The sequence below is a fragment of the Arachis stenosperma genome, chromosome 6 (genome assembly GCF_014773155.1).
Source record: "Arachis stenosperma cultivar V10309 chromosome 6, arast.V10309.gnm1.PFL2, whole genome shotgun sequence".
In the NCBI taxonomy this organism is placed as follows: Eukaryota; Viridiplantae; Streptophyta; class Magnoliopsida; order Fabales; family Fabaceae; genus Arachis; species Arachis stenosperma.
The window spans coordinates 950067-976358 of record NC_080382.1 but is presented as its reverse complement, the minus strand read 5'-3'; the positions used below and the strand labels follow the sequence as shown (position 1 = coordinate 976358).

The following is a 26292-nucleotide window of genomic DNA, read 5'->3' as shown; positions in this document are numbered from 1 at the left end:
TGTCCTTTATTAAATAATTCGTAGAAATAACTCTTTCACCTTTCATTAATCTTCTCCTCTTGAGCTAGTACCTCTATAAAATAATGTTTTTATTTTAACACTCAAATAGTCCAAAAACAACATTGTAAGTGGTGTTTATTAAATTTTTTTCCTCCTAAAGCAAGTGATCCCACATGATTTTTGGGCTATTTGAGCGTCAAAACCAAAACGACGATGTGGCATTTAGCTATCCATGTGAACCCTTAATTAACATTTGTGTGTCGAAAATTATCCTAAGAATTGATGTGAATCACATTTACAAAGTTTGAAAATTGAATAGAGGCTGATTAAAATTTTAAGGACCAAATGGAATATTAACTAATAATTTTGCAATAAATCATTACAAATTCTTAAATAATATTTGAAAAACATGGAATTAAACTTTCATAGATGGTTTCCAAAATTAGCCTAAAACCCACTCTGAAAACAGGGATTCACAGTATGGTAACGTCACACCTTTTGAGTCATAAGTCATAACTATAAAAGGGAGCAGTAAGGAAAACCAGAAAAGGGAGAGGTTTCAGACTTTCAGGACAAAAATATGACTGCACATGCTTGGAGCTTAAAATTTCCATAAAAAACAGGAAACAAAGCCCATAATTATTGTACTATTTGTAAATGACGTATGCATGTCTCTAATAAAAGTAAATTTAGTCCCATTCAATCCAACTCAAATATTCAACCCCCGTAACCATAATAGTGTAGACTGTGACGCTGATAACAAACTTCTTGTACTTGAGTTAGTTGAGTGACTCTATTCCGAAAGAAGTAAAAGTTAATCGTCAAACCGGGTTTATTTATCATACCTAATATTAAATTAGTAATATTTTTTTTTTTTGTAAAGATGTGGAGATTTGAATCGCCATATCTTAAGTGACCCTAAAAAAATTATACAATTTAAACTATAATTTATTGGCATTAAATTAATAATACATTGATTGATAATTAAATGTCATATATATTAATATTAGCACTTTTTAATTTTAAAATAGAGAATGTATATATGTAATTAGAAATGACAAGATGAATAATCTGTTTGTTCTATCAAAACTGACTCCAAAAATTAGAGTACGCCAGCTTATTCTATTAAGTAGGTTCAAAAAGTTAGTTAAAAATATAAAATTAATTAAAAATAATAATTAAAAAATAAAATACAAATAAAAAATAATTAAATTAAAATATAATTTTTTATTATTTTTAATAGAATTATTTAAAATAATATTCATAAAAAATATTTTTATTTTAAAAAATAAATCATATAATTTGAACATATATATGAAAGTATAAAATAAAATAATTAAAGTTAACAATAAAAAAATAAAAAAATAAAAAAATAAAAAATATATATATTATATCATTATTAATTTTTGTAGTACTAATCAATTTTTTATTTAAAAAAAGAAAAGAAAAACTTTGATTTGATGGACTAGCTCGTCCCATTCTGGCAAAACATTCAGGTTTGTCGGGTTTAAAATTTTAGTCTATCTCACTTTTTTTGGCAGGTTCGACCCGTCTTACTACTTCTACATGTAATGCACCATTGTAATAGAGACAAAATGTATCACAACCGTATGAAATTTTTCAAATCGGTAGCTTCGATTTGTTGTGAAAAAAAAATTATAATATAAAATTCGGACTTTTTAATTTATATATTCAAAAATTAAATATGGAGAAGTACGTCATGCTAATATGCCTTGGATGATCCACATCTCAGGGTCAGGCGCTGATGAACACATTGAACTATCCATGTGGTCGAGAGTCTTCACAGTCCAGGCACAACGACGTAACTATCAGGGACTTGCTCTACCACTGAGCTAATAGCCCGTCGTATGGGTCTTTCGCTGAGGCCCGCTATACCAAAAGCGAGAAAAATTTCATCCCTTTCTTTCTTTCTTTTTTTCAAAATGCGTCCCAAATTCGTCTGAAGTTATTACGCGTATACAGACAAAATACAGACGAATTTTAATTTTTGTCCAAAATGTGTTACTAATCTGTATAAAAATTTTAGCGCCATAAAAAAAATTGGCGCCAAAATTTGGAACAAAATTTAGACAAATTTAGGATAGAATACCTTTTTTCAATGCCTCCACTAAAAGTTGTTCAAAATTTGTCTCAAATTTATTCGAAATTAAAAAGTTATTCAGACGGAATAAATTTTGTCCGAAATTTTCGTTCGAAAAAGCTCTATTTCTAGTAGTGTCACACTCTTGAGATATAGTGCTCGCTACACTTTTGAAATATAGTGCCCGCCACATTTTTCGGGAGAAAGTGTTCCCACACACTTGGGATATAGTGTCCGTCGCATTTCTCGGGATAAAGTGTTTCCACATTTTTGGGATAAAGTGCCCGTCACACTCATAGGATTTAATGCCTGACACACTTTCCAAAGTAAAGTGCTTCCACACTCTTGGGATATAGTATCCGCTACACTTTTAGGATATAGTGCCTGTCACACTCTTGAGCTATAGTACTTGACACACTTTACAAATAGAGAGAATATGATGCAACATAAGTGGAATAGATTATACACATCCAATATCCTCATCAAACTCATCTTTAACATACTTAAGATCAACCATATTCAAGATCAGAAGCAAAATCACAACTCAATATACTCATTTTTTATTCCAACCTCATTATAATCAGGATCGCCATATATCATCATCACCCTTATTCATATCTCATACAATCACAATGCCACATCTTATTAGTTCAATTATTCACTTCACAAATCTCCCTCAATATCAACCTAACTCCCTTGATAGGTTTGCTCTTTTTTCAAAGCCTAAAAGCTAGATATCAGACCTTAGATAGGTGTTACGAAAGTTTGCAAACTTGCCGAAAAGGTCAAACAGTGACAAAAAATAGAATTTTACGTGAAAAACAGGGCTTGTGCGTATGCATCATTGCTATGCGTACACACACATTAGACGAATTTCTCAGCTTGTGTGTACGCATCATAGTGTGCGTACGCACAACTTGTAGAACTTTCAAGGTGTGCATGCGCACACCCCTTGTACGTACGCATGAATCTCACCGAACGCTCTGGTCTGTGCGCGCGGATGATACTGTGCGTGGATACACATACCAGAATTTCTGGTTTTCTGTAAAATTTTGTTTTAAAACCCAAACTTTAAACGCACATAACTTTTTCGTTAAAAATTATTTTTTGTCCGTTCTTCGAACGTTATAAACTTCATGGACCCAATTTTCATTCAAAACAAGTTTCATAAAATTTGAAAGTCTGGAAATCAAGTTATAACCTGGCGAAGTTAGTAAAAGATTTAGTTTTTACCCAAAACACAAAACTTCTAGTTTTACCAAAATTCTCAATTCATACTCAATCAAACCACCACAATTTTTAATATCAGTGACCTCTAACCACTTTTTCATATCTCTCACTCATTCCATAAATATATCAACATTCAAACTCTTTAATTATTCAACAATTTCATGCATAATTTTTCACCAAACTCAACATATGTCATCACTAATCATTAAACATTAACAATTCATATAATTCAACTTATTCTACGGATCATTAGTCTAAGTTTTCATGCAACATTATATATTAACTACGAGAAATCAAAACTATACATTGGCCGATTTCTTTCCAAACTCGGAACACCTCAAACCTCTCATCTCCTCAAGTTTACAAATTTTGAAATCCTCACTAAATGAATTTTCAACTTTCAAGGCTCAAATTCAAGCATACAACATCCACCAATTTGACTCCAATTCACACAATTCAATCTAATTTTATGAAATATAACCATAATCAACACAAAGGCGTACTAATTCACTAATTCACAAAAGTTAGCGATTTCTTATCTTACCCACAGACATTTGAAACAAAGCCCAATGATAATCCCACGTTAGATTGCACTTAAATCATAAAAAAATACCAAAACCCCTCAACATTCAATACCAAAAATCAAGAAATTAAGGGGGGAGGGGTGAGAACTGGGTGAGAAATTCAATTTTTTTTTATCACTTTGTTCTGATGGGTTTAAAGTGAATTCCAAGATAAATGCGTGGTCACAGAGACGGCTCGTCAATTGGAGTTGCGAATTGAAAATTACAAAAGTTCGAAATTTGAATCGAAATGGGAGATAGGGTTATGAGTTTTCTTCTTCTCTTCAGCGTGTGTGTTGAATAAAAGGGGGAGAAGGCTGAGTTATGCTATTTGTATGATAATTTTAAAGCTAAGTATTGGGCCCAAGGTCCATTATACGGACTAGTACGACTGATTTAGTTTGTTGGTTCGGTTTTAGACTAAAATTTTTAAAATTAATGTTAAAATTTGTATTTTTAGTATTTTTACCTTTTTTAATTATAAAATTTAATTTTTTAAATTTTTTTGACTCATAATTAATTTATTAGTTAATTATTCATTAATTTTCAGAATTTTACATAAACTTCTATCCATATAACAATTTATGATAAAATTTAAAAATTTTATAAACAGTAGTGATTTATATAAATTAGTTACATAATCGAAATGTAACTATTTTAAAAATATTGTATTTAAGTAATTTTGTCCTTTATTTTATTTAAATGTGCAATTTGTCAAATATAAAAATACTAAATTATACTTTAAAAAAACACAAATGTACATCTCTAATGAATATATTGTATAAAAGAAATATGAAAGGAGTTTGGTGTAAAATTTTATTTTTTAAAAATTATTTTTATTATATATAATTTATAAAAAAAATATATTTGCAATGTTTAAGATTTTAACTTTCGTATTTATTATTAGAGAAATGATAATGATTCTTTTATTTTGATGATAATATGTTTTTTTTTTTTTACAAAATACAGCGAAAAAGAATCTTCTAAAAAGTAAAATTATCAAAAATGAGAATAACATTATTATTTTTATTATTATTATTATTATACATATTTAATAAATAAAAAAAATGAAAATAATTGAAAATTCTAAGCCATTTTTTCTAATTATCATCTTAACTTCTAAATAAAGAAATATTTGAATTTTTTAACTTTTATGTTTTAAAAAATGATAATCATACAACTTTAAATCTCTCTCTTTTCTCTCTCTGGCAAAACGCCAGGTAAAATAATAAGTATTAGGTTTGTTTTAAATTTTTTTTATAAAATTAAAAGTAATTTTATGTTTAGATATCTAATGTAAAAGATCTTTTTATTTATTAATTATATTTGGATAAAATAAGATAAAAATATTTATTTATTTATTTATTATGTAAAAAATATTAAAAAAAATATTTAAAAAAAGATGTAAATTATAACTTTTTAAAACAAATATTTTTTATCTTTTTAATATTTTTACTTTTATTATTAAAAATTTATCAAACACACCAAAAAAATATCGATTTAATAATAAGCAAACAAACATATTATTTCTCCCTCTAGGCTCTTTTTTTTTTCTCCCATATTTTGTTTTCTTTCGTTCCTTAACGTTCTATACAACATCACTAACATCTCTCTATCCCTCAAAGTTGCTCCTCCCATTGCCACCTCCCCACTCCTTCACTTCAGCTCGCTTCTCCGCCAGCCTCAGTTTCCATCACCGCTATTCTTTCTATTGTATCTTTCATCTTCTTCTTTATCGAGTTATCTCCCGTTTCTCTAACTTTTCTTTCTACCTCTCTTAGTTCTGTTATTGTCCATAATTTTTTAGTGGTGTATTTTTTTTAATGGTGTTTTATTTTTTTTATAGGTGGTGTAGTTACAATCTAAATCTAAAAAGATACATAAAAAATAATTATTTTTATTAAAATATTTATAAATTCAAAAAAATTTATTAAAAAAAGAAAAGAATATCTCATTATATTATGATATTTTGTTATAAATCTAAAAAAAAATAAAACTCAAATTATTAAATCAAATGCATCCTAACCCTAATGAATGATAAAAAAAATTAAAAAATTAAACGAGATACATATTAAATTTTTTTTAGTCAATTTTATTTAAAGTGTAAATAAAATATTTATATATCTATTTAATATTTATGATAGACTATTAGATAACTAAAAAGACAGTATTTATAGTTTATTTTATATTATTTTAAAAAGTAAAATCGATTTACATCACTTATCTAAGTTTATATTTTAACAATTTTATAATAATAATATTACATATTTATTATTTTAATTAATTTTATATTTATTATTATTATTTCAGACATTAATAAACATTTTTAATATTTTGTTTATATTATTTTATTTATAGTGTAAACAAAATATATCTATATACAACTTGTTTTTAATATAAATAGAATAAATAATATTACATTAACTAATAAATATTCTTATAATAATATATTTTGATAAATAAAATATTTAATTTATTTATTTAAAAAATTTCTCAAAATTTTTATTATTATAATAAACTATTATAATAAAATGTTTATTATATTACTTTAATTTAATCATTCTTTTCTTTTTTCATTTAAAAAAAAAATAGCCTCCAATCAATAATTAACACATAAAGACAACATATTATGTTGATTTTTTTGGTAAACACCATATAACTCCTTTTTTTTTAATGGTGTTTTATTTTTTTTATAGGTGATCTAAATCTAAGGAAATACATAAAATATAATTATTTTTATTGAAATATTTATAAATTCAAAAAGAATTCAAATTTATTAAGAAAAAAGAAAAGAATATCTCATTATATTATAATATTTTGTTATAAATCTAAAAACAAAATAAAACTCAAATTATTAAATCAAATGCTTCCTAACCCTAATGAATGATTAAAAAAATAAAAAAATTGCTCAATTTGGCCACTCCACCCCTCTGACTAGAGAACAAATCCTAGCCGTTGACCGTAGCTGTATCACCGGATGCGATTCGATGCGGAAACCCCTCGGCGATAGATATAAGATGTAAGATTATGTTAAAAAAAAAAGAGGGAATCTCACACGACTCCACTAACTCAGCAAAAGTAACGACACTGCCTCCATCTTCGTTCCAAGCTCTTTCAATCTCCGATCTACTTCTCCCTGTTTAATATTTATTCTATTTCAAATATTCCAACGTGTTGTTGTTGTTGTTGTTGTCGCTCATTCATCTTTACCTCTCTGCCTCTTTTTCTTCTCGCTGAGCTTCCTGTTTTTGGTTTTGGAGTAAAACCCTAAACTAAACCAAACACAGTACCAGCTTAAACCTTTTTCCTTCATTATAATAATAGACAATAATATATATTATATTTATATACCTTCTTCTTTTACTTTACGGAGATTTAGGGTTTTATCGCGCACTTACAGTTTCCGCTGGATCTGCAACCACAAGAGGCGCTGCTGCATGTTTGTTTCTGTATTCTAGCTCTGAACACATCACTCGTACTATGGCGTCGTCATACCCTGGTTCCGTCAGTGCTGCCCAGGTATTATTCTTTTTCTTTTTTGTCTTCCCTTTTTTTTTGTCTTTGGTGTGCGCTTGTTTCTCATCGATGCAAAGGTGATTTTTTTTTTATGCTTAAATTTTTGCAGGTGGGTTCCTACTTTGTTGGACAGTACTACCAAGTTCTGCGGCAACAGCCCAATCTGGTTCACCAGTTCTACTCTGATTCAAGCAGCATGGTTCGCGTTGATGGAGATTCCACCACGACTGCTTCCGATGTCCTGGTATTCTTCCTCCTCCTTAATTTATTGTTGTGTTTGATTTAAATCCAGCATCTGCAATATAGTGTTAAAATTTATGTTTTTTCTTTTCTTTTTTTGGGGGGGGGGGAGGGGGGGTTTGGTGATGTCGTAGAGCGGCTCGTAAATCTCTGAACAAAAAGATTATATGTGAATACTTGTGTGAGAGTTCAAATTTTGTTATCATTGTTATGGGAGGAAGTTCCAAGTTCCAAGGTTTTTGGCCTCAGAGATGTTACCGTTTAGGCTGATTTCATCAGAAGTCAGACGTTTAAGTCGAACTTAGGCTTTGTTTGTTTTGACTGAAGTAGGAGGGAAATAGAGGAGATGGAAGAGAAATGTCAAATTTTGATGTATAATTTATAAAGAAAATTTTGTAATTTCTCTTCCCTCTCTATATTTCCCTCCTATTTCACTCCAAACAAACAAAGCCTTAATGATTTACCCATAGATATTGTGACAAGTTGGTATTGTTTGATCCATGTAGGAGATCCAATCTAGTGGGTTAAGTCTTGGTTGCTGCTGCTGTTATACTATAACTGATTTGGTTATGTTAATTTGGTGCAGCAAATTCACTCTATCGTCACCTCACTTGATTTTATTACAATTGAGATTAAGACAATCAATTCTCTCGATTCTTGGGATGGAGGTGTGCTTGTAGTTGTCTCAGGTTCTGTCAAGATGAAGGATATCAGTGGGAGACGGAAGTTTGTTCAAACCTTCTTTCTTGCTCCTCAGGAGAAGGGTTACTTCGTACTGAATGATGTTTTTCATTTTGTTGATGATGGAGTAGTATACTCAAATCTGGCACCAGTGGCATCCGAAAAGATTGACACACAACATGAATCAACGTCTCTTGCAGAGCCACCAGGTAACATCTACTCGATTTCCTTAACATGTAATTAGGGTATTTATAATTTGTGAATCCGATGGTCCCTATTAGTAAAAATATATTTCCCCGTTCTTTTGAGGCATATCATTATTGGTTTCACATGAACTAAAAGGATCCAGGTTCTTCTGTGACACAATGTATTTTCGCATGAGCATTATCTTGTTCACTACAAATTAGAGTTGACCAATATGTAAATCTTACTATTGGTATAACCACTGCTTTCTTTTGGTGCTGAGTTTGCTATTTTTATCAGCTCCAGATTATGATTTGGAGGAAGAAGCTAGGGAATATGTCAACTCAGTGCATATAGGTGATGATCCGGTGGACAAATATAGTCTTCCTGAGCAACAGGAACAGCAGCTACATGAAGATCTTGAAGATGAAATTGTGGTTGAAGAAACTCCTGTAGAGGAGACATCACCACCCCGTCAAAATGTTGCACATACCACCCATGAAATCCCTGTTTCTCATGTGGAGGAGTCTTTAGAGGAGCCTCCCAAGAAAACTTACGCATCTATTGTATGTAAATTCTAGTATATATTTTTTCTTTTACTGGCTACTTTTTGTGTTTTGTGAATTTATATGTGATCATCTGTTGTGAAAACTGAACAGCCTTTAACTAACAACATGGTGCCACATCATTAGAACAATATATCATTTGCTTTAGAGTAGTTTCTCATGTTTCCATCTCATGAAGTCATCTGCAATTAAGAATCTGTCTTAACACTCTCCTAGAGAAACAAGCTTTTAACTGAGTTTCTGGTATTCATGATCAGAAAAGCGTAAATACTTTTTGTAGTGTCTAGAATGCACAAAGAAGAATCTATTATGGGAGACAGAAATCAAGTTATATGTTTGGAGCTAGTTGTCCTTTTTATGTCTTCTCACTGCCCAAAATGATCTGTTCTATGAGTAATAAAATATTGAAAAATATTTCTTATTGATAAAGAAACATATTGGAATGTTATTATGTAGTTTTCCTTGTTTCATTCTTAACTTTAATTATGATACAATTGAATTGTAGTTGCAAGTTGCTAGAGGGCTGTCAACTGCGCCGCAGCATACACCACAGCATTCCTTTAAAAGTGCCCCACCTCCTTCAGTATTAAACCATGTAGCACAGCCTGCTGTTCAGCAGTCAAGCTCCTCATCTACGTACGCTCCTGAGTTTGGTTCTGAGGCTAATGAGGAAGCCTATGGACTAGAAGAAGAAGGTTTTGCTTGTTACTTGCCTTCAAATCTTTGTTCTCTTTGGTCTCACCAGCCATATCACTTTGGCATACAATCGTAGATTTTTCATGTCTTCTCACTATAGACACTTGTTGCCTATGACTTCTTTTAACAGTTGGTTTCTTACTTATGGTGTTCATGTTTTTATGTGAGTTTTTTAATCTGTTCTTAAGTCTTTGTTGCTGCATGTGCTACTTTTAGTGAGTGAATGTTGTATAAAGTTTTCTATACACTTGACATACTTGTAGGAACTAGGATGACTTTTTAGGCTAGAATTCTCTGGGTAGAGTGTCACAGTGATTGTTAGGTATACGAAAATGTGTTCCAAAGGAAATTTAGGAATTAAATTCTACTATTTCTAAATTAAATGTCACTACAACTTGATGCTAATATTTTCTAAGAAGTTATGTTATTAGAGCATCAATGTTATTCTTGATCTATGTAAACCTTGCAGGAGAAGTGACTTCTGTCTACGTGAGGAACTTGTCTCCTAATGTCACTGAATATGAGATCGACCAGGAGTTTAGAAGTTTTGGAAAAATTAAGCCAGATGGAATATTCATTAGGGTCCGAAAGGTTAGCTCCTTTGTCAATTAAATCTGACTTTTTTGGTATCCAATCACAGGAGAAGGACAATGCTATACCATAAATTGATGCTTGCAGGAAATTGGAGTTTGCTATGCTTTTGTGGAGTTTGAAGACATTATTGGTGTTCAAAATGCTCTTCAGGTTTGAAGTTATATTATTATTATTATTATTATTATTATTATTATTATTATCTTCCAAATATTTTAGTTAGTTGACTATCAAAACATTAAGCACCTTAATAATTCTGTTCCATAAGACCTATTTGGCTTTTATTTTCTTAACCAGCTATATGTTTTACTTAAGATTTTCTATTACTTAAACCAACCAATAATTTATTCTTGTTCCTGAGTTTGATTTATTGTCATCATTAAATGTTTTCATACGGTCATAGAGTTCTACTTTGTATCCTTAGATTTCATAATTAAACAATTCCTGGGTTTATTTGTTATAGACTTGTAGTGTTTAAGAGAATCTATGGATGTCTCATAAATTGAATCTGTAGTGCTCTATAAGTATCAATATCTACTGCTTCTAGGGTGTGCTGTTAATAACTATAATATCTAATTCTGCTTTAATTGAGCATTGTCAGCTAGTTATGCTGCAATGATCAAAGTACCCATATCATCAAATTTTTTTTTTTTTTTTTAAATGATTTTTAGGCCTAAAACTGTCTCAAGTCTTGATTATGTGCTGTTATTATAGGCATCTCCCATACAATTGGCTGGTAGACAAGTATACATAGAGGAGCGGAGACCAAACAGTGGCGGTGCGGCAGCAGCTCGGGGAGGAAGTAAAGTCTTTTATATTACTTCTTATTTTTCTTACTCTTTCAAAAACTTCTCATGTACAGGCACAGAAACTTACATTTCAGTTAATGCTATAACTGCAGTTAACAAATAGGTTTGCTATGGCCTTTGTGCTCAGGGATCATAGTTGAACATGCTAGGGTACTGGTTTTGGGTCAGCACTCTGTATTTGGTCCATTAGAGCTATTCTATTTGGTTTAATAGTGCATTCTAAATGCCCTGCATCTTAGTGCCCAGAGGATATATTCATAGTTTCAAACATTAGTTTTAGGTGGTGGTTGTTGCAATAGCTTTGCAAAACTGCAGTTATTGTTATGGAACACTTTTGGTTTGTGTTATACATCAGATCCACCCCTGATGTGATGCTAGTTATAGTTTAGATAATACTTTTTAGTTTGGTAGTGTTTTTTGTTTCCTGGTGAACTAAAATGGATAGGACATTGTTTGTACCCTTATTTGTTTTCCATTTTTGGATTTAATTTGGATGATTGATGTTCATTTCCATTGTATTGATCAGGAAGGGGAAGAGGCAGAGGCAGTTATCAAACGGATGCTCCAAGGGGGCGTTTTGGTGGTAGGGGACCGGGCAGGGGAAATACTCAGGATGCATCAGAGTATACCAGACTAAGAGGTGAAGGTTATCCTCAGCGTGGTCCGCGATGAGTAGTGTATCAGACAGCATGCATGAAGATGGGTGTTCAAGGTCTCGTACGATTATTGAATTCTGATATTTATGTGGGTGGGTATTTGATGCAGGACTTCTGTGCCTTGATAGAAAGGAGTTTTACATTTTGGGTGTGTCGTTTGTTGTGAAAGCGGTGTTTAGACCTGAGTTAGTTTGTTTTGCAAGTATAACATTAGTTACTTCCCTTTGAATGCTTTTTATTATGCCATTCAATTGGGAAATTTTGGTTATTTGTGATGTACCCCAAGTCAGGATTGTGGGGGGTTTTTCAGTGACTGAAAGGTCTGTTTGAAAGGATATATAATGGTTTAGATGTCACTGGAGGTCAATCATGTGTTTTATCTAGTCTAAACCAAATTGATTTTGCTAAAACTTTTAACATTACCACCAGAGTCATTCAACGTTTTCTATGCTGCTCAACATGGGAATAGCCAAACTTTTTCTAGTCATGTTCAATGTTTTAATTATTTTGTTGATGAATATTTTATTACACTTTTCAAGGATCCAAAAATGAAAATCCTAATGATTTTGCATGCTGTGTGTACCTCTTGGCAATAAAATAAAATAAATTACAGTCAACTACGCCGTTTTTCTTCACAATTGAGCAAAATATTGTGCCAAGTTGACAACTGTCCCAGTCTCTCTCCCATCAAGATATTTTTCTCCGCAAAGGCCGCGCCATTGACGGTTCAGGGTCAAGGTTGCGCATCTGGATTGTGGAAATGTTTCCAGCTTTTCTCTGAATTTAATACTTTCCTACCTACATATTCTTTTTTTTTTTGGTAGTATCCAATTAATTTGGCTTTATTTAACAGAAGCCCATGAAAGGTTTAGAAGTCTCCTAGCAAGAAAAAGTGCGGCTGCCTGAGCCTATTATTTGATTATTATTAACTTGCCAATTTGCCATCTCCTTGGTGAAATTGTGCTGTAGGAAGTATGAACACCAACCCTCGCTTGTTCTGTCCTCTTATATGATGTGATCTTTCATTTTTCCCTCTCCAAATGCCAATTGTAATTTGCAATTTCTAGTCTCTTATTTGCTATAATATTGGGAGTTTGGTACAAAACCAATGTATCACTAGTCTCAATTGTGACACGCTAGCTAATCAATATGTAGATTACTTAATCAGCTTGCTTACAAACGCCAATCACATCTTAATACTTCTGCTTCAAGGGACCAATTGTGCATCACAAACTCAAAAGTTAAAGACCAGTCATCAGTCTGATATGATTTCACTTCACACAATGAACTACGCTTCTCAGCTCAACCCTTTAATACCAATACTCAGAACTCCTATACATATTTAGACGCTAGTAAGTAGTAGCAACATATTTATCTGCAACCAATTGCTATTTCTTCACCAGTTAAATCATCAATCCATTTTTCTTTAGGCACTAGCAGTAGCCATAGCTCCTTTATGAAATTGTGGTGGCAAACACTCTGAATCATTGCAATCATCCTCACCCTCCTCTGTGTCCCAAAGGAAACTTGCATACGCTGCATGTACATGGCTGCAACAACAAGGAAACCATAACACACTATTATCAGAATTTATACACAACAAAGAAAAGAGTACAACAAATTGATTGTTACATTGAAGCACATGACATACCTGTCTTCAGGAGAGGCTTGTACCGCTCTTTCAAAATAGGCTGACGCTCGTTCTTCATCCTTGTGTAGCTCCCAAACTAGCTTCCCATACTGTGATAGAACATCGCCGTCTTTTGGATCTGCTAGGATGGCACGCGAATAATACTCCTCGGCTCCTTCACGGTCTTCTTTGCACTGTGACAAAGTAAAATTGCATTCCTCATCATCAAAACATTCATTTATTCTGAACAAGTTATACAAATTGACTGTGATATCACATACTTTTAGCAATTGATTTTTCCTTTCAGACATGAAGTAATAAGAACTTTACCTGATACAAATACTGAGCATAATTTCTCAGAAACAAAGGGTTCCCAGGATTTTCTTCCAGCATCTTCTTGTAATATTCTTCCACCTCAGATCTATCTCCATCATTTCCTCCAGAGCTCATGGAGTTATAATCACCACCACCACCACTGCCACCACCTCTACCACCCCTGCAGCCACCTATGCCATCCACGCAGACATCAACTCCAAGCCCTCTTGCAAGATACATTTGTTTACCACCAAACTCTTCTTCCCTCTCAGCAAAACCTACCCTGCAGCTTCCATCTCTCACTTCTTCAGACAGTACCACACCCTTTTGAAGATTCATTAAGCTTCCACTTTCTTTCTCATATTCAATGTCACTGTCACTGTCGGTTTCTTCATCGTCTGCATCTTCTTCGCACAAGCCTTTGTGCTTGGTAACAGAGAAAGAGGGAATAGTCTCAAGTACCATACACTTAGGTCTTGCTGAAAATCTCTTGAAAGGAATATCTCCTACTATGTCTTCATTGTTGTTGTTGCAAGTAGCAATAGCTAAATCCTCCAAGTTCCCTTCAGACTGAACTCTTCTGAAGCCTTTGCATTGGCCTTCAGAGATTGAGGGTGAGATTGGAGAGGAAGTGCATGAGAACTGCATAAAGGGAGATTGATGGAAAGAGATTTTTTGGTGGTGATGTTGAGGGACACATGGTGGAAGATGATGCTTGAATGCATGGCAGGATTCGGAGTGAATGCTATTGTTATTAGGACTGTCTGTGAAGGATGAGTGGAGGGAACCAAGAATTGGGGTTGAAGAGCTTCTGAGAAGCATGATTTTTCTGATTGATTCAGGATAGGATTTCTGTGATTGTTCCTTCCTTTTGGAGTAAAAGTACTACACTGAAGAAAAAATAACAAAAAAATTGTAAATTAGTATATGAACAATGATATACCCTCTAAAGATCTTCCTAAGCATACAAAATCATTGTTGATTTTTGAGACATGAAACTAATTGGTTTGTACATAGCTACAAGGAGCAGATAACAACATTATATTTACTCAAAAATGATATGATGGGGTTGGAGAGAAGCAGAAAAAAGGATTACCCTTTTGAGATGCTGAGCAGATTCTTGATGATGCAAATTCAGATGGCCATTGGAGAGGAGCTTTTTTTGAAGCAGTAGACAACAAATCAGAAACAATTATATATATAAATATAGAAAGCCGGGGCCCTTATATATGGAAAATATGGTTGGAACATTCACATGTGAATGTGAACGTGAATTGCACAATCTTTTTCTCTGTATAAATAACAATTTAAAGAAGAAAAAAAAAATCATTGGGGGTAATGTTTGTGTGGTGGACAAGGCATTATTGATGGACGAGTTGGTGTGGCTCAAGTTGGTGCAAAATATCAACTTGGTTACTCTTTTTTTGGTTTGGTTACGAGCATGAAAATAGAAACAATAATTAATAATTAATGAGTTCAACTAATAACTTGTACCAACCAATTATTCACATGGAGAGAATATCCTCCTTGAGATTTATTGGAGATCCTAACAACCGTTCAAGCTGAAAGAGGAAAATCATCAAGCAGCTGATATGCACGTTTTTATTTATGTTTTTATTGTTGATTATATATGCAAGGAAATTATGGAATTGAATCTCTCCCCCACACCCTTGCCCGTACACGTGTTCCTGTTTTCTTGGATTGTTCAACTGTGACAGACAGCACATGGTCTTCCTAGAAAAATCTCTCATTTCCTCTTTTCGGGGTAACATATTTTGTAATAATGTTCATAAAATAGAAGGAAAAATCAATGATATTTTAGGAATATATATGCTCGGCTAGTCGGCTAAAAAAATCCGGTCACCCGGATTCTAAACCGGACATGCAGTAGACCGGATTTGACCCGTTTCAATTCGGTCGGTTTTTAATAAAACCGGTGACCCAGGTGTTTTAAATCGGACCGGGTCAAGTTTGCTTTTTCTGTCCGTCTCCTCCACTCGTACTTCTTGCCTTTGTCTCACCATCTGCCGCCTCTGCGTATCCTGGTTTGTCGTCGCCGTCCTTTGCTCCGCCGTCGTCGTGCTTGGGCTGGCCGTCTGCCTCTCCTACTCCTCTGTATCTACTTCTACCTGTGCTAGAAAGCTTTGGATCCTGTGTATTGTGGTCAATCCAGTGAGCATTTTTTCTGTCTTTCGTAATTATTTTTTTTCTTCTAATTATTTAATATTTTGGTTTACAATTAAATTTTCTTCCAATTCATTCTTGAAGAGGCTATCGGCATCACATATTGGAGTCAAAGTTTTGAAAGGAATTTGATGTTGCATTTGTTGCATGAGATCGGACCACTTACGTTAAATTTTGAAAATGCAAAAATCTTCAAATTATGGTGTTCTTAGTGTTGAGTCCAGGTGCTCAGTTTCTACCTTAGCTTACCATGCACCTGCCGTAGGAAAGGCATGTGGTGGTTTGTGTCTTGCTTCGGTTGTTTTTTTTTTTTTTTTTTTTGATTTGGTGTTGTCCTATCTTCTGCTATTTCTTTAGATGTGGATTATACCTTATATTTTGGTAAGTATTGTGTTTAGGAGTATGTTTTAGAACCTTTGTTACCTTAAATCTCCCCTGTTTGAGGTTGAGAACACATAAAACTATTGGGAAAAATAAAACACTTCGTTGATAATTAGTTTATTGGCATTGGTAAAGGTGTAGAACAAGAGTCATCAATCTTGGAAGGGAAGAATATATTTTGGGTATAAGAATGAAGGAACCATGTTAAAAGTGAAAAAATATTTCTTTTTGCTGTGATCGGATTAACGGGTTTAGTTAATAATTTATTAGTTGAACTAATAATTTAATGATCTAATAGTATAATTGGTTCAATTGTCGGTTCGGTTCTGATAATTTTGTTTGGTTGAATAGTTGGCACTTCCGCACTTTTGCAGAATCAGCAATCTTCCAAGAAAACCTGTTCTAGAAATTTGGCTTATGATACACCTGATAAAATTAATTTCCTATGTACACCGTCTCATTTTCATTTTCATATATATAGGTTTGTTTTTTGGTCCCTATATATATAGGTATTCTCTTTCATTTAAAAAAATAAGTTAAGAGTCATTTATTTTCATATACAATAGCTTCATCATCTAATTTAATAGGTTGCGATTGTTTACAGATAAGAGATATTGAAATAAAAATATAGATATACGAAATTATATTTAACAGATAAAATATGAATATAGATATTATATTTAAAGGTATTAAATTAGTATATTTTGTGTCTATATTGATAAGAAGAATACAAAAACACTAATAAAAGATATAATTTAATTTTTATTTTTTTATAATTATATTTTTTATTATTATATTTTCTTTTAATTTTTTAAATAAAAAAAATAAAAATAAAAATAAATTAAATTTTTATAATTTATTCTATTTCATTATCAAATAGAATATAAAAATATTAAATTTTATATTTTTATTTTTTATGTTTTGATCTCATTGTCTTATCTTATTTTATTTCCATAAATAAACGCAATCTATAGAGAATAACTTTAAGCTACATTGACCTTTAAAATAACTTGTATAACCCAAAAGAAATTTAGAATAGCTCAAAATCACACATTCAAATATTCAATAGTCATAGTTTTTAATAACGAATAATGATTCGGAGATTTTTCCTATCTGATTATTCCATACTTTTTAAAATTATATTGGTATCATGACTAATTCTTAATTAGCTTACGGACCGAATAGAATCGTAAATTGATCAAATAATCGTAAATTGATTAAATAAGTAATTTTTTTTGTTTCCTACGGTATTCTCTGACCTGACAAGTCAAGGACTAATCCGCTGCAGTACTAGATTTTATTTAAGGGTTTGACACTGGTCAATGCGTTGCTGCATGCACAAGGCGGAAATTCTTATTAAATTTGTAACTTTTATCAACTACTTGAACTTGGTCTGATGTGTGAGTCCTATTAGTTTCTTACTCTAATTTAAAACGATTAAATTTTTTTTTTCTTTTTTTGGATTTTCCGTCATCAAACTCAGATGGTTAAAATTGGAAGCTTCAATATATAATTTTAAATTCTGTTTTTTTTTTTTTAGTAAAAAAAATCCTTTGGTTTAGTATGCGGTAGCATGTCTAAGTGGACATAACCTACGGGCTACAGGACCCAGGACACTTTAACATTAATTTAGGTCCAAAATGTTAGGCCCAAAGTGGAATTTTCTAAATCAATTATTAGTACTAATCTGCAACTGATAACTAATAACTCGCGCCGTTGCTTTCACATTAATGGCTTCCCACTTTTAAGTTTTAACTATAGAAAATAAAGCTGAAAGTTGTATTATTTATGATTTATGAAAATGATTTTTGCAGTAGTTATTAACTAATTATCGACCTCCACCGTCCCTCTGCTCTGCGACTGTGATTCACCTAAAATGTTCGCCAAGAGACTCATTTCCTTCCTTAGGTCCTCTCCAAAATCTCAGCTTTCAAGGTAACTCTATCATTTCCCTTCTTCTTTTCTCCTCTTCTTTTCTTCAATTATTAGGGTTTTCTCTGGGTTTTTGTGATTCTTATACCACCAACTATATAGAAAATCAAATTCCTTTTTTCTTTCCGGATTGGTTGGAAGGTGGTGATTGCCATTTATGCTGCCATGTCGAGATTTTGATTCTCATTGTCATTGATTGATTGATTGATTTTCCTACGGTTAGTATTCAAGGGCCACTATGGTGTATAACAATCTTGGACAGTCTTCTTTGTAAATGTTATATGATTTTGTTAGAGCTCAGCTTGTTAAATGTTCATATTTAGCATGTTGCATTAGAAGATCTAAACCCTAAACCCTAAACAAACTTGCTAGTCTTCGTAACTCATCGATTTCCTTTGAGTTTTGGGTATTAGATTTCAATAGCTGAATAAAAATCCTTTAAACACATATTAGGGAAGTTTACCATTTGCATTACTTGGTAGAATATCTGAAATGACAACATACTAAGATGATTCCCAACATCAAAGGAGCAAAATAGTTGTTTGTTTACTTTGATTGGAAATCAAAGTTTTGAAGTATTTGTTGTCATTACTTTGTTGAAACTGATAGAATAGGAGCTGTAATTGAATCTGCTGTTGTGTGTTTACAAATTTTAAACTGTTGCAGTTCCACAAAGAATGTGGATGAAGGCAAGAGCAAATATTTCGGTCGCAAGGCAGTGTCGTTTGTTTTGATTACTGTTACGGGTGGTGTTGCTCTAAGTGCCCTTGATGATCTTGCCATCTATCATGGCTGTAGCAGGTAATTTTAAACTTTATGTCTATAACGTGGTGTTGTGTGTTTAGAGTTAACAGTGGCTAGTGGCTACTATGATCTCAGCTGAATCGCTGAATCCATTTGGACAACATGATTGAGAACTACATTTTAACATTGGTTTACATGTATCAAACAGTGTCATTGCTCTACTCATGAGTTATATTAGAAGTCAGCCCATTTAGTGCTCCTCCATCAAATTATTTATGATGTTTCCTATCTCCTCCATTTTCCCTGGAGAGCACACAACTCCTCAAGGTGATTTTTGCTTAAAACTGAAACTTGACCATTTCTTGTCCTATTCCACAATCAATTTGGTAGGAGTATTCAACATCTAGATTTTTATATCCTTTGTTTTAGTATGCCTTAGTAAAGCACCATTGTTTTTTTACATTTAGCTTGTTAGCTATATAACTAGATGGAGGCAAGAGCACATCAAAGATATTTGTTCTTTTCTTGTTGTATTATATATAACTTCCAGCATTAGCGTTATAGTTTCCTTGTGATATTTTCTATGAAATGATTTTAAGTATGGCCCTCCAGTTGATGATAGAATAATAATTGATTTCAATTTGTTCACTCTCCTGTCCAAAGTAAATTCTATTGTAGTTTTGTCTTATATTAATCGTGATAGGAGTTTAACTTCTTAACATTTCTAAATTGAAATTCTGTCCCACCTTAGCAGCTTCCAAACTGATTAACTGTGAAATTTGCAGCAAGGCCATGGAGCAAGTGAGCAAGAACCAGGCATTAATAGATGCTATTGGAGAACCAATAGTTAAAGGTCCATGGTACAATGCATCTCTGGCGGTAGCTCATAAGAGGCATTCTGTGTCTTGCTCATTTCCTGTTTCTGGACCACAAGGCACAGGTATCTTACAGCTAAAGGCAGTTCGAAATGGAGGTTAGTAATTTTAACGTTTATACCTCGTGGGAACTCTTCTCATTACTCTCACTTTACTGCATTAAAATGCTTTACAACAGTAAGATGCTCGCTTTATGGATCTACATGCTTATTTGCATATTATATTTTTGCTTCTGAATGCTACTTGAATTGATTAATATCTGTCATATTGAAAGTGCATACACCGAGGTCAGTTTATTGTCTTGGCTTCTTTGAAACAGAGGACACTTGGTCTTCCTTTTTTCTTCCCCGAGATTGGGACATTTTAATCATGGATGCCCTCCTTCATTTACCTGGGAATGATGAGAGGAATAGAACGATGCGGATTAATCTCTCTGACAAGTTGGCTTCTTCTTGTACTGCTGCTGCTTGCACTGCATGCGTACCTTCTCCATCACAAAATTCAAAGGCTAAATTGAGTACCACTCAATGATAATAAGTGTATGTAGCAAAATTTAATTCAGCTACATACTGCGTTTATGTTTCAAACAATTTGTTTAGTTGAGGCTGGGAGGATGTCAATATTTGTTTTTACAGAATAAAATTTCGGAATTTTTGTTTGGTGTAACATACTGTAATATTATTTACCATTTTATTTCACTAGAAAATAAATGATGACTTTTGAAATGAAATACATTTTCTTTTGTTCTGCACCCTTCATTTCCTTTTCAATTTAGTTAGCTAATACTTTTTTTTTAGATTATTCATGTTTGTAGTTCTTTTTCCTACTTAGCACTAGACACGCATACTAGCCTTACCTTTCATGTCTCTCTTCATTTCAGCTTCTCCTACTGTATTGAAGCCCCTCCGCTTAATGTATGTTTATTTACTGTTGGACGTTAAAAAGATCTTTGTTTAGTGTTTGAATATATTTGAATAAATTAACATTTTTTAACAGTAGTTTTGATGTAAATTAAGCGGTGAGAATTTTAAATTTTTAACTGTGATATATGTAAACTGATTTGATATCCACCAAAAATTGGGTCCTGCATTCGTAGTTTTTTTCAATCCAATCCCCTTAGATACTTTTGCAGTTTACATTGGGTGGTTTTGTCAGATAAATTCATTCTTTGATATCCGGTTAGTTGATTTCTTTTATAATTAGAATTGTCGATGTTTAAATTTTTTATTATAGAAATGATAAATTATTATTTTGTTATATATATTTAGAAAGTCAAAATTTATCAATACTCTTTATATAAAAATACTATTCGTATATCAAAATTAACTATTAATATATTTATATATAAATACATGTGTGGTTTAATTTATTTTTAATATATATTTATATTCTAATATTTATTTTGTATTGGTAGCCGAAGCTGCTGCCCATGTTTCTTCAAAAGTTTTATATATATCTTTTTAAAAGACGTTGTCTGTGTATGTGTAGTGTGTACTCACGATGTCAGCCTTTTGCGTTTAATTTTTTTTAAACGGTTAATACGTGTCAAGATTTGTTTAGAATCAATCTTTTGGTCAAGAACATCAAGTATTCAAGCACAAGCAACCTTGTAGCTTTTTGGAATGAATGCTTGCCAGATACCATTAATTTTGACAATCTGCCCCCCTTCTGCTTACTTGTTTATGCACCCACTTTTATGCAGTTTACTTTGATTTTGAAACTAGCATAACTGGACCCTCAAAAGGGATAATTTAATAGTATACTATACTACTATATTTTAATTCAGAAGTTATAAGTCATAATAACTACTATGGAGAGTCTAGGGGTTAGTGAATATGTAACTGGAATTTTAAGAACTAGACCAACTTAGTATTTTTGAGCACTTCATGTACATCTACCAAATTATCATTGTTATTCAACGGATAATAATAATAATAATAATAATAATAATAATAATAGGTACAATTGCTTTATCTTGATTTCTGCAGACAGCAGAAATAAATATGACAACATTTAGGATACAAATAAAATTTATTTGCAAAAAAAAATCCATTTTAGATGTGGTGTACCCTCTAAAACGAAATATTGAATCTCTGATTACAAAGTTATATCTCTAAAAACTGAGTTGTTGTTGGTTCCTTCCTACACAAGGCCAATAACTGGTGATGGACTAAAAACTGGAACCTCTTTATTGCTGCTGTTAATTGAACAAGTTGTTTCATTGTTGTTGTTGTTGTTGCTGCTACTCTTTCTCCTTGGTTTTGCTTCTTCAAGCATCATTATCACATCCCTCATGGTTGGTCTCTCCCTTGGAAGCTTTGCAGTGCAAAGAAGTGCTATTCTTAGAACTAACAGCATCTCCTCTAACACATGCCTACTGTTTCCTACTACGTTTGGGTCTAATGCTGCTTCTAGATACTTGTTGTCTCTCAACTTTCTTCTAATCCACTCTACAATGTCTACACTCTCTCCGAACTCCTCATCTGTCGGCCGCTTACCCGTCAGCAGCTCCAGCAGAACTACTCCATAGCTATAAACATCAATCTTCTCATCCACCTTCAAGGCATATCCATATTCTGCCATAGAATGGAAAATGTTATAAATGCTGCTAATTGAAATGTAACTGTCAAATAGTATGAAACTCACCTGGGGCTATGTAGCCGTAGGATCCGGCAACCATGGAAACAGTCTCATTCTTCCGGATCATCATCTTGGCCAATCCGAAATCTGCTATCCTTGCTTCAAGATTTGCATCAAGCAATATGTTGTTTGATTTGATGTCGCGATGGATAACCGGTGGATGGCAATCATGATGAAGATAAGCAAGTCCTTGAGCAACTCCAAGAGCGATGTTATAGCGCGAAACCCAATCTACAAGTAATCTTGCTGCTTGTTTACCATGCAAGGCATCTCCCAGGTTGCCATTGTGCATGTATTCATAAACTATCATCAAATCCGTGTCGTTATGAAGAAATCCTAATAGCCTAACGATGTTCCTATGCCTTAACCTCCCTAAGAGATTAACCTCTCCAACAAGGTCATTGCTGTTGCTTCCTACTTCAATATCAGATCCTGCTCTCCACAATTTCTTCACTGCCACAACTGTACTTGATTGTGGTATCTCAGCCTTGTAAACAATCCCGGTAGCTCCCATTCCGATCACATTCGTTTCCTTGATGCAAGCTAGAATGTCTGAACTTGTGAAGCCAAGCCTCTGAAATGCCATCAATCTCCAAGGCCACCCTTTGCTACCTTTATAAAATCTTTCACCAAGGCAGGAGCCATTGGTGTACCACCTGGTGTATAAAGATCTCGCTACCAGAATCGCAATCCCAATGACTAAGATTGACGATATCCCAATGATCCATCCAGTAATAATGCGCCTTGTGTGCGAGTTTCCATGCTTAGATGTAAATGACAAGTTTAGGCCACAAGGAGGCAGGACACCACCACATAAGCCAGCATTGCCCACCAGATCATTTGGGTTTATGCTTCTTAGGATCCCATTTGCTGGGACTGACCCTTCAAGCTTATTGTATGACACATTGAAGGATTCCAGAGCTGGGGAAACACCCAAACTTTCTGGTATTTCGCCGCCTAGCGAGTTGCTTGAAAGATCAAGAATGGCCAATGTAGGCATGTTAGATATTGCTTTTGGGATTTCACCTGTTAACTGGTTGCTTCTTAGGTTCAAATTTACCAATTTCTGGCAAGAAGCTATGCTTGCTGGAATGCCTCCAGAGAATTGATTTGATGAGAGGTCTAGAACTGTAAGCGAGGGGCAGTCCTGGAATTGGTCTGGAATCTCACCTTCCAAGTTGTTGTTAGAGACCATGAAAGCCTGAAGATTTGGAATGGAAAGAATGGTGGAAGGAAGAGAAGAATGGAGCTTGTTTCTTGAGAGATCAATGAAAGAAAGTGATGTGGAAGAAGCTATGTCATCAGGGATTCCACCGGTGAGAGTGTTGTTAGCCAATTCTAACCTCTGAAGCCTCCCAAGCTTACCAAGACCAACTGGAACTGTTCCGGAAAGAAGATTGTTCTGTATTCTTACCCGAACAAGCGAAGTACATGTCGATAAGCTCACTGGAATTCGACCGGAGAAGGCGTTGTTGAAAAGTATTAGCTTGGTGAGATTCCCCTGGCTGCAAAGAGTTTCTGGAATCTCACCAGAGAGTGAATTGGATGAAACATCCAACCATTGCAATGGTGAATTCTTTCCAAGATTACCAGGCAATGCCCCTGACAATGAATTGTTCCAAAGCTCAAGAACTTGGAGTTTAGGCAACTGTCCAAGACCAGAGGGGACGGCGCCGAATAGCTTGTTTCCCATGAAATTCAGCAGCTGAAGATTCCTCAGCTGACTTATTTCAGGTGGAATTTTCCCTGAAAGCATGTTATCAGAGAGATCCAGCAACTGCAAAGAAATCATGTTACCAATCTCCGGTGGAATGCTTCCTTCAAAATCGTTGTTGTACAAGAACATTGTATTCAATGACTTGAGATTTCCAAATGATCTCGGAATCTCACCACTAAGATTAGCCACTGCCAAATCAAGATACTTAAGGCTTGTGAGGTTTCCAAACTCCGATGGAATCCCTCCTTGGAATTCATTGTATCCGAGGATCATAAACTCCATTGATGAAAGTTGTCCTAACTCTCCAGGAATCTTCCCAGTGAGATTATTCCCAGATAGACCAAGGAACTTCAACTTATGCAAGTTGCTGAATGATTCTGGAATTGTGCCTTCAAAGAAGCTTCCTCTGAGATCCAACATCTCCAATGAAGAAGCGTTTCCAAGGTCTCCAGGAAGAAGCCCTGTGAACTCATTGCTGGATGCATTTAAGGTCATAAGTCGCCACGCCCTTCCGAGTCCAAATGGAAATTCGCCACCGAAGAGGTTCTGACTCACATCAAGACTCTTGAGTGTGGTGAGATTGGCTATGTATTTCGGCAACGGTGATGAGAATCCATTGCAGCACAAGTTTAAAGAGGAGAGACTTTTAAGCCTTAGTATATCACTTGATATGTCGCCGCTGAGATTCTTGTGGGAGAGATCAAGCTTCTCTACTGCTCCGTCCGAGTTGCACCAGACGCCGGTCCATGTGCAGTGAGCTGAATCCTCCCCTGCTGTTTTCTCCGGCTTCCAGTCATGCAGGGCGTTCAGCGGATCAAATAGTCCTGCTTTTATAGAAATCAATGCAGATACTTCATCATTCGCAGCGAATCTGCCAATGTTGTAACATAAGAAGATGATCATGAGAAGCTTGCTTCTCATTTTCATCTTGTTCTTCTTCATTCTACCTCAGTTCTCATTCATTTGCAATCTCTTATGATACTGAAGGAGAGAATGGTGAAGTGGTGATGATGGAGAGTGAAATTGTTGAAAGAAGAAGCACAGATGTATGTGGCTTTCTACTATATTATACGACCAATGATGACTAATCACTAATTAATAAATAAACCACTTGATTAGTTTAAGAGCTTGTCAGGTTTATGAACTGGTATTTGAAACCAGCTAGAAGCGTGCAAGTTATAAGCTTTGGACTTATTTGAAGTTTATCAGACATTAAACATGCCGCTTAATGATGCCTTAGTTTCAATAATCATTGTTAATTTGAAGAGGGATAAAGCAGTTAATTTTGTTTTTAAATACCACTTTATCTGCTATTTGTTTATGTTGGATTCCATTTTACGGTAATTACATTCTTTTAAAAGGTGAAAATTCAGGTGAAGTCGACTGCACCTGAGTTTTCACCTCTTTAAAAACTTTCAATTGCATCTATATATTATTTTGAATTTTATAAATAAGTCTTACATATAAACATCGCTAAAATTAATAAAATATTTTTCTTTAAATTAAAGTTACTCATATTTGAGGAATAAATTTTTAAAATCTGAATGTTCTTTTTTTTTTAAAAAAAAATATTTTATTATCTCTACCGTTTTTAATACGATAAAAATTTGATTATAAAATTTAAAATAGTATAAAGAATTTATTAAAAAATTTTAAAATATAAAAATTTAATTATAAATTTAGTAAAATAATAGAGACTCTCAAATTAATTTAACCTAATTTAAAAAAATAAATCAAGTTGCAATACAGTATTATGATCCAAGCAGTGTTGTTTAGTCTTTAGGATATCTTTATAGGTATTGCTGTAAAAAACGAGAAAACTGAAAAAAGGTAAACATGAAAAAATGCATGTTATACTTGAAGTTATAACCTCGTTTGAAACATGAACTTTATGAAATCTGCTTTCAGACAAAACAGAATTGGTCGAAAGCATCTTTCTCAGTAACTATGTTAAAAGGAAGATTTGTTAAGCCACTTTTATGTGTTACCATTACATGATCACTTTTAGGAATTAGATTCATTTAATTTTAAGGGTAAGTTCT

The 26292-nt window shown here is 33.4% G+C and overlaps 4 protein-coding genes across 7 annotated transcripts; 2 read left to right on the top strand and 2 right to left on the bottom strand.

The window, feature by feature from the left end:
* Positions 1-6953: 6953 nt before the first annotated feature.
* LOC130934983 (nuclear transport factor 2-like) lies at positions 6954-12199 on the top strand. 2 transcript variants are annotated; one of them, XM_057864510.1, is made up of 10 exons: positions 6954-6972; positions 7295-7413; positions 7520-7654; positions 8237-8540; positions 8815-9080; positions 9586-9775; positions 10246-10367; positions 10455-10520; positions 11082-11169; positions 11703-12199. In XM_057864510.1, exons 2-10 carry the CDS (start codon positions 7375-7377, stop codon positions 11846-11848), a joined length of 1356 nt encoding a protein of 451 aa, XP_057720493.1. In that variant the 5' UTR covers positions 6954-6972; positions 7295-7374; the 3' UTR covers positions 11849-12199. The 2 variants fall into 2 exon arrangements, with proteins under 2 accessions (XP_057720493.1, XP_057720492.1); XM_057864509.1 differs by having other exon boundaries at positions 6958-6972; positions 7274-7413.
* A 182-nt stretch (positions 12200-12381) lies between these two features.
* Positions 12382-15130, bottom strand: LOC130934984 (uncharacterized). 2 transcript variants are annotated; one of them, XM_057864512.1, is made up of 4 exons: positions 14874-15130; positions 13793-14667; positions 13484-13656; positions 12382-13382 (listed from the first exon to the last, which is right to left on the bottom strand). In XM_057864512.1, the coding sequence occupies exons 2-4, from the start codon at positions 14597-14599 to the stop codon at positions 13259-13261; spliced, it is 1104 nt and encodes a 367-aa protein (XP_057720495.1). In that variant the 5' UTR covers positions 14600-14667; positions 14874-15130; the 3' UTR covers positions 12382-13258. The 2 variants fall into 2 exon arrangements, with proteins under 2 accessions (XP_057720495.1, XP_057720496.1); XM_057864513.1 differs by having other exon boundaries at positions 13793-14662; positions 14874-15121.
* A 419-nt stretch (positions 15131-15549) lies between these two features.
* Positions 15550-20604, top strand: LOC130934985 (uncharacterized). 2 transcript variants are annotated; one of them, XM_057864515.1, is made up of 5 exons: positions 15550-15949; positions 18160-18277; positions 18941-19075; positions 19804-19991; positions 20213-20604. In XM_057864515.1, exons 2-5 carry the CDS (start codon positions 18219-18221, stop codon positions 20422-20424), a joined length of 594 nt encoding a protein of 197 aa, XP_057720498.1. In that variant the 5' UTR covers positions 15550-15949; positions 18160-18218; the 3' UTR covers positions 20425-20604. The 2 variants fall into 2 exon arrangements, with proteins under 2 accessions (XP_057720498.1, XP_057720497.1); XM_057864514.1 differs by having other exon boundaries at positions 15551-15949; positions 18157-18277; positions 20213-20603.
* A 1233-nt stretch (positions 20605-21837) lies between these two features.
* LOC130932696 (MDIS1-interacting receptor like kinase 1-like) lies at positions 21838-25369 on the bottom strand. The gene is made up of 2 exons (XM_057862095.1): positions 22540-25369; positions 21838-22469 (listed from the first exon to the last, which is right to left on the bottom strand). Exons 1-2 carry the CDS (start codon positions 25190-25192, stop codon positions 22036-22038), a joined length of 3087 nt encoding a protein of 1028 aa, XP_057718078.1. The 5' UTR covers positions 25193-25369; the 3' UTR covers positions 21838-22035.
* Between the last annotated feature and the right edge of the window lie 923 nt (positions 25370-26292).

Bases quoted from the DNA above. Each gene is read 5' to 3' on its own strand.
- LOC130934984 (XM_057864512.1), bottom strand. From the start codon at position 14,599: ATGCTTCTCAGAAGCTCTTCAACCCCAATTCTTGGTTCCCTCCACTCA. The intron at 13,657-13,792 runs GTAAAGTTCTTA...ACTTTGTCACAG, and splicing joins ATGCTCAGTATTTGTATCAG to TGCAAAGAAGACCGTGAAGG. The intron at 13,383-13,483 runs GTATGTCATGTG...TTGTTGTTGCAG, and splicing joins CAAGCCTCTCCTGAAGACAG to CCATGTACATGCAGCGTATG.
- LOC130934983 (XM_057864510.1), top strand. From the start codon at position 7,375: ATGGCGTCGTCATACCCTGGTTCCGTCAGTGCTGCCCAG. The intron at 7,655-8,236 runs GTATTCTTCCTC...AATTTGGTGCAG, and splicing joins CGACTGCTTCCGATGTCCTG to CAAATTCACTCTATCGTCAC. The intron at 10,521-11,081 runs GTTTGAAGTTAT...CTGTTATTATAG, and splicing joins GTGTTCAAAATGCTCTTCAG to GCATCTCCCATACAATTGGC.
- LOC130932696 (XM_057862095.1), bottom strand. From the start codon at position 25,192: ATGAAGAAGAACAAGATGAAAATGAGAAGCAAGCTTCTCATGATCATC. The intron at 22,470-22,539 runs GTGAGTTTCATA...ATTCTATGGCAG, and splicing joins CTACGGCTACATAGCCCCAG to AATATGGATATGCCTTGAAG.
- LOC130934985 (XM_057864515.1), top strand. From the start codon at position 18,219: ATGTTCGCCAAGAGACTCATTTCCTTCCTTAGGTCCTCTCCAAAATCT. The intron at 18,278-18,940 runs GTAACTCTATCA...AAACTGTTGCAG, and splicing joins CCAAAATCTCAGCTTTCAAG to TTCCACAAAGAATGTGGATG. The intron at 19,992-20,212 runs GTTAGTAATTTT...TCTTTGAAACAG, and splicing joins AAAGGCAGTTCGAAATGGAG to AGGACACTTGGTCTTCCTTT.